Raw genomic sequence first — 13,001 nt, 5'->3', positions numbered from 1 at the left:
TTAGTGATGTTGAAGTTATAAAATCAGGATTTAGTACAGAGCAGCAGCTTGGAAATGGCTTGGAAGTTAACATGTCATTGTAATGGACGGCGTTTCGGTCACTATTTCATACTTGTTCCATTGTCTGACAACAGAAACAGAAAAACATGAGAACAGATTTATTGGGAATTCGGTTACGTTAATATACTGTAAATGTCAGCACAGAGAGTAGGACATAGTCAAACAGATAAAGAGCTGAAACCAGCTGACACTATGCAAATAGCCTGCGATGTGGTCCAGTCATATACTAGTTATGACCTAGTCTTGTTGTTGGTAGTGCAACCCTGTCTTGTAGAGGGGTCCCTGCTCTTCATCTACTTTTTAGACCTTAGTTGTTTTTCTGATGGCATATATTTATATGTAAATAAAGTTGTATTGAATCAAAGCAGTAGTTTATATTGTCTAAATATAGTGCATATGCATAAACAGAACATCAAATTGCCTTACCTATAATTGATACAGTAAACCTGAGGTTCATGTCCTTTGTGCTTTGTGCTGGATGGAAACTTTGAGGTGACAGAGTGCATGGGGGTGGGAGATGTAGGGGTTAATAGTGGCCCAATAGCAATCTTGTCCCTCAGGGCCCCCTAATTGGTAAATCAGGCCATGCCAGGGGGTCCAGTAAATACACAACATGAATTCATATGGCTATATAAATATGCAGTATAGTGTATATTTCTCCCCACTCACAGTCCAAAAACTCTGTCTGCCTGTGATCTTACACCAGCAACCCCAGCTTCATATTTACCTCCAGCCTGTTAACTGCTGATGTAGTTCCCTGTTGACCTATAATTACATATAATTACCTCCTGTCTCTTAAGGACCTTTTCTAGCATCGCATTTGACAACCTGACCCCACATTAAGATTTAAACATCAACCCCAAAATATATTTTCTGTAATAACCTTAGAAAAAAAGATCAATGCAATATCAACCTCGCACTTCACTGTAGGGATTAAGATGGGGGTTGCATTAATGACCAGTCAACCAGGTTTGCAGCTACAGTCAGATCCATACATGTGAGTCCAGAGCACCCTCAGCAGGGCTACCACGTCAGAAGTTGCAGAATCGCCTCCATAAAGGCTCCAGCTGGCTGCCTCTTTTATGACAAGACCCGCATCCCTTCAAAGCATCCCTGTGAACTAAACTAATCCTCTCTCATCCACAAACACCCATTCACATACACACATATGTGTTTGAAATACTGTGATCTAAGTAAGAGAAGTAGTCATCCATAAAGACTGAAGTGGGCAGAGATTACTGTTCTCTAACAGTTGGGATGGGGGTGGGGTGGGCGTAGGGGTGTGTGTGTGTTTGAGTGCTTTGTCAGCCTCTCCCTGCCGTTCTTTAAATGACAAAAAAAAAGCTCTCTCTAGATGATGCTGTGTCATCAAATCTGATTGTTTCCGTCCTCTCATCCTTCCACTCTATCTCTCGAAGCTACAGATTGTCTCGCATAAATGCAATCAGATCTGTACCAGGGGGCTATCTTCTCATAATCACCCAGCCCAAAGCAAAAATTTAATGAAGATGAAAAAACACTCTGGAGTTTATGGGTTATAATGAATCTGTCTATAAATACTGTCAGTGGTCCTGTGGACCCATGAACCAGTAGCTGTATACCTCAGTATTACCTTGATCAATAAACAATCAGGGCCAGCTAGGACACTGGGGTCATGTCCTCAGTGTTTTTTTCTGGATTTTTGGTAATCTTTTAGCAGCCTGGTGGGAGCAATCCTTGTTGCATTAAATACAACTGTATTGTCATCAAGGGCATCTGGTTCTTTGTTTTTGTTAAATGTTGTATGATGACCCTGACTAAGGCCTGATGCTGTCAAATGAAAAGTCATGGGATCACCAAACTTCACAAAGACCATGAATGTCTTTCATGGTAAGTAAAAAAAAAAAAAAAAATCAACCTGTTGCTGGTGCCAGATCACCAAGGTCAATGGGATTCATCCTCTGGGAACCATGAATGTCTGTACAAAATTTCATTTAACAGTTGTTGAGATATTCAATTTGGACCAAAGTGGTGGAACAGCTACTTACACTGCCATGCCAAGAGCTACAGTGAAAGTGTGGCTAAAAATGCCCTTGGTTGGAATTTAGTCGCCCAATTACAGTAGTGAATCACTGTATTTAAATTTTACAACTGCTTGCCAGCACAATAAATAAATAAGTGATTCACTTTTTCCTCACCAGAATGCCTTTGTTAAGAAATATTTATGAATATCATATTCAAACAGATAATAGAGTAAAATAATACAATTCCAATAATTAAAACATACATGGAGACTTCCCTGTTTGTATCTCAACAGATTTCATTCGTGGGTGGGCATTGGGAGGACTTGGATTCATGACCTCAGTATTTCTGAACTCCTGGGTACTGCGTTGCAAGCAATGCATAAGTTACATAATGGGTTTATTTAAAGGAAGGAAATGAAAGGCTTAATTGTCTTTTAATGAATGTATAGTGGGAATAAATAACAGGGACACCTGGCAATATGATAAAATAAAACAGTCCTATGATGACTATAGTCATGATCATGAGATGGGATCATAGTCTTACTTTAAAAGTTTGTTGATTTCCTATGGTTGGACTTCAGGGTGTTTAAGTGGATTACATAATATTGTCAGGTGGGCCTGTTCCTTCGTCCACCTCATCTATGTAAGTGTGATGTTTTGTTTACTCATTGTTTACAGCTATTACATAACAAACCAATAGCTTATAAAAGACAGGCCTAATGACATATGACACAGGGAACTTTTTTCTTTTTAAAAACGTGTTATTTTTTAAATGAACTTACATGTTAGGATAGTGGGGGTGAACTGAGGTAATCCTCATCCTAAATGTAGATGGTGTAATATCTGTCTGCAGTTTGACAGGACTGAGTCAGTTAGTTGGTCCTTTCCAGGTGAAGGGATCACCTCTGAAATCAGACTGAGGTAAGGTCAGACTCCAGGCTCTGTCTCCTCTCCGTCTCTCTCCGTGTGGAGCAGGCCCAATGGCCGCCCTGTTACGACATGACAGCTTCAACTTAATCCTCATTAAGTACTGTAACAATGCAGGAAGTAGCTGCTGCAGTCACGATTAGACGGTCTCACTATTTGGCAGGAAATGGCTCCTTTCAGCTGCGTCCAAGACACCTAGAGCGTCCCAAAACTTTTCACTTTATTCTCACTGATCTCCCTTTGGTGTCTATCGTTTCCCGGCAGCGATGGGCACGAGCGAATTTAGGAGGGGGGAAGAAATATGATAATTTGATGAAATTATGTTATTTGTTAAAATGTTTATATAGACAGAAACAATGGATGAGAGGGAGAGGGTCTCCTTTGAATACCGATGTATATGATCGGCTGCATAACCTCGTGTTCGTAATTGAATAAACAAAGACGATTATGTCTAAAATTTCACAATAAGATGTTTCCTGAATGTAAATGAAGACAACTCACTATTCAATTATTATCCAGCCTTGCGTTTACTTTCATGTTACTGCAATTATTCTGTCGAAATCGGTTCTCATATTTATATTTCAAAGGTCTTTTTATTTGATATCTCAGCAAAAAGTGCACCTATTAATCTTACTTCTTTCTTTTTTGTTTATAAATTCGTATCATTTTATAAGCTTTTAATTGATTTATGTTTTGGATTAGATTGGCAAACCTCCAACTGACTGCTCTTCAATAAAAAATAACTATAATAATTATAACAATGAATCCTACATCTTTTAATAAAGGGCAAATTAATGCAATATTAATCAGATTAATTCCTTTTTTAAGTAATGTAATTGCACAGGCTAGTCTGATTAAGCAAACTAGTACAGGCAATTGTAAAAAACGATTTTGCTTCAACAAAGTCTAGATCATTTTTGACATGTTGATAATTTTTGACATTTAAACTGAATTTTTGAAAACTTGCCAGACCTGTTCTAAAGTGTTTGTATTTGTTGTTTGTATAACTAGTGTAATGGATTACAGGCACCATTTCATAATCACATTACACTGATGTAGTTACATGTAATCAATGTGATAAATAATGGTAAAAGAGTCACTCCTCAACAAGTTGGCTGGTCAATGAGGTGTAAAACTGAAGAGCACAGATAAATATAATGAAAGATCTGTGAATATTATTTGGCCTGATGGGGTTTTCCCGTGTTCGAGCAGCAATCAACTGGTTTTCTAACTCTTAAATGTGATATGACATACACCACATGCACTCCTGCACTCAACAGTTTATTTCCTCTAAACTTTTCTCTGCATTTCATTCACTCATATGACAGTTATTTCTTTCATTTCTATAAGCCTGGAACAACCTCTCACACAGCTCCATGTCAGCACTAACCAACTGAATCATTAGGCCTCTTGATGACCTGATCCTCACCTCTCTCAAGCTCTTGATGGCTGTTGCATCTGACTAAAGTTTTGCCAACTCCACTGTTCAGTTTTTTGTGAAACAATGCAACAATGGCTATTCAAACTCGTCATACTCAATTTTCTAATAACAATACTCAGGATTGTGTCTTTCTTTAATCTAATCTTTAGTACAGCACAAATAAGACAGGCAACGCCACGCAGAGTGCACATTAGCCCAAGAGTTTCATTTTGTAGAATTTGTGGATGTTAATTAGCAGCAGATGATTAAATTTTCTAGTTATCCTTTCAGCCTGTTTTTGACAACTGCTGACTAAAAGCTTTAACTCCTTCAACTTTTAAAGGAGACAGGCTATTTAAAACCTCTGCACTCATGGTTGAATTACAGTTTTGGTGTCAAATATGTCAAATATTTATGCTTTGCCTTCCAGTGTGTTTGTTTAAGTTATAGCTCTTTAACTATATATTCGGTAAACTAAGCCATTTTTAAATGACTGGCTTAAAGTTTCAGATTTTTGGATGCATTTTCTCTACCTTCACAAACATCCATTGGTTTCCATTCATTTCTGTATGCCATAAAAATAATATGCAGATACTTGAAACTTGATTAAGTTGTACAATACTTCACTGTGTGGTGATGCAGTGTAAGTGGAGACTGATCTGAAAACTCTGCTCTGCATCGTCCCAACACAATAAAATAACGTTGACATAAATCAATAGACGTCACAGTGACAACTTAAGCAAGGATGAAGAATCTGCTCAGATTTTCATAATGTATGGGAAATTAATGAAAGCAGAAAGGGAAAAAAATATGTTCAAAATATGTTCTGGTATGGTCCTTTCATGTCAGCATCTTTTTTCTTCGTTTCAGAACAGCTATGGATGGTGAGATGCAGCATCTGTACCTCTCTGTATTCAGCTTTCTTCTCTTTGCATGAGGTATCTCATAGATGGTGAGTCAAATTTGGGGGTTATGTGTTATGGTTTTTTTTTTTTTTATTGTGTGTAATGTTGGGATTGTTCATTGTCCTGTCATGAGCACACCAAGACAAATTCTTAACAAAGTTGTATGGCAAAGTATTGCTTATTCATATGGACAATCAAGTCATTCTACCTTTGAATTTTTATTCATAAAAAGTCATGTGTTGAAGTTCAGCATAGTTAAAATGACAACGGGGAAAATAACAAATCAAACATTCACTTTTATAACAGAATGTAACATGGCAATAAAATAAATGGCACCCATACTGTAGTATTTTATTGCAGCGAATACCAAACTCAGTCGTTTATTTTGAAATAATAAAAACTATGATTACAGAAATCTGTTGAGGAAATGTCTTTAATAGATAGAACTAAAATGTACCTTTCCTACAGTAGTGTGACTAAACTGAAAGTTCTACCAGCTATTAAAAACAATGGCAAAGAACAAATGTATCTGCTATAGTGAAAATCAACATTAAATAAATAAGTTATTTAAATGCAGATTTATTCTGCCATCATCTGGAAGAAATGTGTAAAACAGGAAAAGAGAAAAACTGTAGTGAGAAAAAAAACAATTATTTCAAAATCCTTTAAAGGAAAAGATAAAAATGTAGGTTTCATCATGAAACAACATATGTGCAAACAGGTAACAGTCAGTCTTATCCAGTAGAAATATTACTATTATTACTAGTTTCTTGACTCCAGGCAAAATGTGCACAGCATATAAACATACACCACAGTGAGAGCGAAATAGTGAAAAACAGGCAGCAATTCAATCGAATTGCAATGTAAATAAATTACCCAAATACTTTTTAGATGCATCATAGTCCCAAAACATGTTAAACGTTCACTTTTCTTACCTTCAGAACATTAATACACACCACTGGATGTCAGAAAGCACATGGCTGCATTTATATTAAATGGTCAGCTGGTTCCATGGTCTACTAAGTGTAATATACTTACCAGCCGTGATAGCGTGTGGCTGGTAAGTATTTTACCAGCCACACCTCACACCTTGTGAGTCTGTGTCTGTGTCATCATGGCAAAATGTGGTCCTGTAGACTCTGTGTAACAGGAGCTACCACAGAGGTGGTTGTGAGTACTTTGGCAGGTGTCTGTGTTATGAAACGTGTTTTTCACAAAACTTTACAGGTGTGTAGCTGAGATCAAAATAAAGGCTGAGTTTGAATATGGGTGTGGTCTGACCCATGAGTACTGAGTGCTCATGTAATAATGTAGCAATAACAACTGAGTACTCAGGGGTCGGAATGTCAACATGTTGACGGGCGTCACAGCTGGTGTGATCCCATCATTTTAAATTGTCATTGATCTCAGCTCAGCATAATTTGTTCCTCTTCAGTGAATAAACTACACGTGCAGCTCAACCACCAAATAAAGATCAAACATACCACTCCACAAACATTAAGATCATTACAGATATATAGTATACTGTATATCCAAATGTATCCCAACTAGTACTGTGCTTCGGCCAAACAGTGCTTTGAAAAGACACATTGAGTTCATGCACAACAATAGACCTGAAATGACTGTCTGGCCGTTCCATGGTTTAAATTTGATCACAATTTATCTTAAAATCTGTGTACTCTCTCTGAATTTTTTTTTTTTTTTTTTACTTAATTCCAAACAAAAATACCTCCTCAATGGTCTTGCAGGAAAGAGTTAAGAGATGAACTGAATGCGTGGGAAAGAAAATCTGAATTTTTAAGGAGAAGTTTGACAGTTTCAAAAATATACTTATTTCCTTTCTTTCCAAGAGTTCGCTGAGAAGGTGGATCCCACCCTATACCCGTTTCCCCTTTTCCAGTCTTTATGCTAAGGTAAGTGAGCTGTCTGCTGGCAATATAGATGTTCACATCCCTTTTTTTCCCTTAACAATACTGATTCTGATACCTGAACTTGGGTATCATCCAATACCGAGTACCGATTCCATGCCGATGCATTAAAAAAAATGTTAACAGCTACGTATATACTACTAACCCTGTGTGAATGTGATATGATTGCTGTCATTGTCTTTGAACAAAGACATGAATGCCAAAAAATATCTCCATTTACAGTGGAAACCACTTATAGTGATCACGGTTACAGTGATCACTGGCTGATTGGCTGAGTAGCATCATGTGACCTGATAAAGGCTAGAAAAGCTGCATCGGTTAAAACAAAAACACTCAGTAAAAATGTAATAATTTTTCAATAATTTATAGCTCATAGGTCCAGGTCCAGATACGTCAACATCTGGGTCTGAACCTGGACCATGACAGCCTATTAGTGATTGCAGCCAACAGCTAATAGACTGCATAGACTCACGTACTCGCCGATTCCCGATCCAGTGTATTTAGGCAGTATGAGGTATTTCCGACACCAGTATCGGAATCGTAACAACTCTAGCTGGCTGTAGTTTCATATTTACTGTACAGAGTGGTATCAATCATCTCATCTAACTCTCTGTATGAAAGCAGGTAAGCGTATTTCCCAAAAAGCGGAACTTTTCCTTTAATTTTTCATTTGTTGTATGGCTGGTAAAACAAACAATTACAACCACTCCAGGTTGTGCCAGTGTAATACAAGTTCACCTTATGTTTTCCAAAAAACTTCAATCACTTCAAATCCAGTCATGATGCCCCAGTTCCCCAAATGAGAGAAGGAATGCAGTGAATGGAAACCTGCCAAATGACACAGCGCAGTATGCCTTCAGTTTCTAATCAAGTTTTCCTACCTCCCTTTCCTCTTACCCTTCTATCGAGTATATCTCCTTTTTTCTGTTTGTGTTTTTCTCTAATTTTTCCCTGCAGCTGCTCTTCCGTGTCTCCACTTCCCTGTCAGGGTGGTTGTTCTCAGAGCAGGCTGGCCAGGCTGGTTGTCGGTCCATTCTGAGGCTGAAACTGCACAGGAGGGAGGCCGTCTGTCCACTGCAACACAACATATTACAGCATTACTCTCTATGAAAATGCAAGCAGGTTGGATATACTCATTGTTTATAGACTAGCTGACTGATATTGTGCTTACACTGATGAGGTTGTGTTCAGGGAGGCTGCAGGCTGCAATGTGGTCCTGCAGGAGCTGCTGAGAAAAGTTCTGGTGCATCTGAGCTGCCTCATGGGCATCCATGGTGTTTCCACAAGCCTTGTTCAGATCTGCTGGAGAAAAGAGAGGGTGAATACATTTCTATGTTTGATGATCCTGGATCCTAGTGTCATGTCCACCCTTAAATATTCATAGATGTATAAAGTTATTGTAGTGTGATGTGTGTTTCCACTTCTAATTCAGTTGTGGCTTCATTCCTATGTTGTGTAATGATATTACAACTAGATGAGAAATCTATGCTTCCTCTGCAGGAGACATGAGATCTCTCCCAATGTGATTGCTGAATATTGGTGCACAATGGTTAGTACGACAAGAAACCGCTTTCCTCTTGCGCCCCCATCTGGCCAAGATATAAATTTATCTCCTAGAAGGCAGATGGCAATGAAAGCTGTGAATTTCCCCCCTGGGATCAATTAATTATTATGTAATTAACAGTTCTTCTGGCACAGGCTGACAGTAAGGTTTTGGACTTTCTTGTCTTTACATATTTTGGGTAAATATTTAATGTAACTTCATAAAACATACCATAAACCTCAGTGTGTGTTAAGGCTGAGTGACAGCTGTACCTTTGAGAAGTGCAGAGGACCACAGCTGCACAGACATGTCTGGGATCTTGCTGGCGAGCTGCATGGCAGGAACCACCATATTGTTACTTTCCTGGAGAAAACATGGAACCAGACAAATAGTCAAGATTACATCTACAGTCCTAAGACACCAGTACAACTGTGTGTGGTCTGATGGATAATTAGTATTAGTGATTTGTGGAATCACCCTGTGGTTGCCCAGGACAAAAAAGATGTGGCCCAGTAGGACAAGCGAACAAGCAGTCAGCCTATTCAGATCCTCAGCATTAGACATCTTCAGGGTCTCCCTTAGAAATCTTCTGTTGATGCAAGTTAACATAAACTTAGTGCAGAACACCATTACTTAATGTAAAGTTTATATTGCTCATAGGCAGAAGCTTTTCTTACTTGGCCTCATTGTAACGTCCCTGGAAGAAAGACAGGAGCCCTCTGATGTAAAACGCTGCAGCCCGTAGACAATGAGAGCTGAGGAAGTCAAAGTTACACTGTTTAAAAATTCTCCAAAAAAACATGTAACTTATATGATGTGGTATTGTCTCTATAGATACCTGACAGGGAAGTTGTGATCAGGGTTAATCCTCTCTAGAAGGCTGTACAGCTGTTGATTCAAAAAAAGTAAGTTAGAATCAAAGTAAAGAAGATATATATATATATATATATATATATATATATACATACATACACACACATTTGTAAATGTTTAACTGCTGGGGGAAGGAAATAGCTTTCTGACCTCTTGATGTCTGTTGCCTTCCCGGATGTAGACGCTGGCCAGGTTGGTCACAATGAACGTCCACAGTTCCTGGTGTGTTGTCATCTAACAGAAAAAAAAAAAAAAAAACGAGAGACACTGACAACATTGAGTCATCTGAGCCTCACACAGCCAAGGGTTTTATACCCCCAAACTATTCCTTTTTGAAATGTCAAAAAGTGTTACACGATCTGCTGTCACATGATCACCTTGTTTCTTCAACAACAGACAGAGGCAACAGTGACGATATGAAACTCACCTGTAGAGCAGCAGTGAACTGAGCCTCAGCGTTATCCATGCAGTTCACCGAGATACAGTAGAGGCCCTGACACAGAAAAAGAGGAGACAGATGTGAATGGTTCGTATTATCCTGTTCTACTTTCCTCTGCAACCAAGGCACTTTAACAAAACCATAAATGAGAAAAAGGGAAATTCAAACACGTTAGCAGAATTCTGCTACATATTTAAGTGGATACGAGACATTATTGACCTAAAGGCTGCTACAGTAAAATGTGTTGTTGCCATTCTTACAGCTGTATCTTGTCATCATTTGTTTTTCATCATAAGACAGTTTGTTTTTCCTTTTCTGTTGCAGTGTGTATTGTCTTTTCTTGAAGACTTACCAGCAGCGTATGAAGCTGAGCAGCATGATTTGTAAATAACCTGGGAGACTGCTGGCAAAGCTGACAAACCTGAGAAATCTAAACACAGACAAAGACCCTCACAATCTTGAACAAGACAGACAACCTGCAGGGGAAACTGCAGTTACAGAATCTATGCAGAACAGAATTTCCTTCACAGCTGATGACTCACCTCTTGTAAAGCTGTGGCCTTGTGTCCAGTGACGAGTCGGCACATGATGATATGCTCCAGCAGGATGACTTGGAACGTGGATAGGATGGGACTGCTGTCCAGCACTTTGAAAACATTCAGATGGACCGGAGTTGAGTCAACATCACCGACATCGAGGGGGAAATCATCAGTGAGAGTATTCCATCAAACTTACTCTTCAGCTTCTCCAGCTGCATGAGAGCTTTGTCTGTGTACTTCTGTGCCTTCTCCAAGTAGCCCGCCTGCATGGAGTGCATCACTGTCACCTTTTAGTATAAAAAAAAAACATCCCATTTTATCCTGTTGCAGATGCACAACACAAAACATGAAGTTCTTTTCAGAATGTACACGTGACAAAATCTCACCAGGTACACAAGCACACACATATGCTCTTTGGGCAGCCAGTGGAAGAGAGCTGCTGGATTAGTGGGAAGGATCTCATCATCATGGAGAGTGGAGATGGTCTGGATACACTGCTGAAGCTGCTTCAGACACGGCTTCACACTCTTTACCTAAATCCAACGTATAGATAAATACGTGCCTGGTAATGGCATGATAGTAGCTGCCAATAATGAGACATGGGGATACAGCTGTACCTGTCCAGCATCCAGGTAGTGTGTAACCTGCAGCACGAGGAAGAAAACTCTGAGGGACTCCTTCTGAATGGGGTTTCCCTGCCAGTTCTCCACTATGGTCCCACACAGCGTCAGCAGAGGGTGCACCTCGCTCAGCTTCCGCTCCATCAGCAGCAGCTACAGAGTCACAGATGCAAATGCATTTTACAGAATTGCATGTTATGAAAACAACACAAGTAAAATTTTAGGTGCCTTTAATTAGTAGAGAATTATTACGCTTACCATTCCTTTACTTAATAAGAACAGCGCTCTGTAGAGAAAGATAAGGAAAAAGTTAATGTGAGATAATGAGCATTAAAAGACAGGTAAAAAAAACAAACAAAACAAAACACCCCAGTGTGATCTTTTTACCGTGTGTACTCTGATCCCATGACTCTTGCATACTCTGCTCCAACTCCAAGGAGGTCACAGGCAGATACCAAGTCCTTCTCTAGAGCGTGTAATTGCTTAGAAAGAAAAAACATCCCACACACAAATGCTTTAAAATCAATTTACCAAATATGAATAACTTTGTAATGCATAATGCATTTTTCTTACTGCCAGCTGAAAAAGCAGTCTGCAGTGCCAGTAGGGAGTTTGCTGAGAGATCTGGATGGCCTTCCGCAACACCGGTTTGGCCGAGTCCACCAGGTTCTTGAAAACAGAAGGCAATAGGTGAGTTTCAGAGACTGAGCACAACAACCAAGCAACCTCTGCTACAGAAAATACATTATTTTACTCTTGCACTTATGTTATAGCCTAATAAGTATGTTAACCAGGTGAAACATAGTAAAGTTTCCCAAATCACTTCTTCATGTGGACTGGATGCACCTACCTGTTGACAGTAGAACTCTGATAGAATACTTGCTGCTTCAAACTTGACATCTTCAAATTGAGAAATCTGACATAAATCATTAAGGAGTTTTTTTCCCCTCCCCATTACAAGCACACACCTTGCATTAATATGCAACCTCATATCATTCAGAAAAAGGATACTTGTTGTGATATGAACCACTGTGGAGAAAATAGGACAAATAAATATTAGAGTCAGTATCACACTGAGCATCGATTTTGACAGTGAGCTGGTGCAATGGATGAAAAAAAAGCATTACACACTGGACGTGTTTCAAATGTTTATCCTTTTCAGTGATTCACTGTACCACAGCCCGGTGTCAGACGCTGTGGCTGCTGCTCACCGCTTTCTCCAGGTGAGTCTGAGCCAGCTCGCTGTTTTTTGTGTGGCGGTACAGCACCGAGCCCAGCTGCAGGTGAGTCCGGGCCTCGACCCTCGGAGGCGGCTTGAACTGAAACACCGCCTGCAGACAGTGGACGCACAGACGGATCTTCGGTGGACTCGACGTGCGGAAATGTTCTGCAAAGCCCAGCAGAGCCAGGTACCAGGGCTCGGGGGCCTCTGTGCTCGCTGCCATCTTGAGTTGTCTGAAGACAAAGCAATAACAAAAGATCCTGGTTTACCGCTGGACCGACGTCCGCCGAATCCGATCCTCAGATCCTCTGCTACCCTCTCTTGTTTTCTGCCTCAGTCATTTGCATGAATCTGAGTACTAGCGCCAAGCTAGCCAGGGCAAGAATAACTTCCGGTTCTTATTTTCAAATTAAGACCACGTGTGTAACATTTAGACAAACATAATATACATTTTATGTAATTCCGGTAATTGATGTCACATGGCAGCAACAACAGTGAAATATTTACGACTACCTATCCCGA

At 39.6% G+C, this 13,001-nt stretch overlaps 1 protein-coding gene across 1 annotated transcript; it reads right to left on the bottom strand.

Annotated features, from left to right (window-relative positions):
* Positions 1-5,641: 5,641 nt before the first annotated feature.
* Positions 5,642-12,843, bottom strand: mau2 (MAU2 sister chromatid cohesion factor). Its single transcript, XM_056392442.1, has 19 exons — positions 12,469-12,843; positions 12,269-12,286; positions 12,108-12,173; positions 11,831-11,926; positions 11,645-11,739; positions 11,516-11,543; positions 11,255-11,410; positions 11,024-11,170; positions 10,834-10,924; positions 10,641-10,744; positions 10,451-10,528; positions 10,087-10,152; positions 9,810-9,893; positions 9,625-9,674; positions 9,464-9,541; positions 9,264-9,375; positions 9,059-9,149; positions 8,415-8,542; positions 5,642-8,317 (listed from the first exon to the last, which is right to left on the bottom strand). Exons 1-19 carry the CDS (start codon positions 12,700-12,702, stop codon positions 8,243-8,245), a joined length of 1,797 nt encoding a protein of 598 aa, XP_056248417.1. The 5' UTR covers positions 12,703-12,843; the 3' UTR covers positions 5,642-8,242.
* Positions 12,844-13,001: the final 158 nt, after the last annotated feature.

The sequence above is a fragment of the Seriola aureovittata genome, chromosome 12, assembly GCF_021018895.1.
Source record: "Seriola aureovittata isolate HTS-2021-v1 ecotype China chromosome 12, ASM2101889v1, whole genome shotgun sequence".
NCBI lineage: Eukaryota > Metazoa > Chordata > Actinopteri > Carangiformes > Carangidae > Seriola > Seriola aureovittata.
The sequence above is the reverse complement of the archived record's forward strand: the minus strand, read 5'-3'. Positions and strand labels throughout refer to the sequence as shown.

What these genes read in the sequence shown, in the direction of transcription:
- mau2 (XM_056392442.1), bottom strand. Translation starts at nt 12,702, where the DNA reads ATGGCAGCGAGCACAGAGGCCCCCGAGCCCTGGTACCTGGCTCTGCTG. An exon ending in GGACGTTACAATGAGGCCAA is followed by an intron (nt 9,376 to 9,463) that starts GTAAGAAAAGCT and finishes TTGCATCAACAG; the next exon opens with AAGATTTCTAAGGGAGACCC. An exon ending in CTGAACACAACCTCATCAGT is followed by an intron (nt 8,318 to 8,414) that starts GTAAGCACAATA and finishes GTTGTGTTGCAG; the next exon opens with TGGACAGACGGCCTCCCTCC.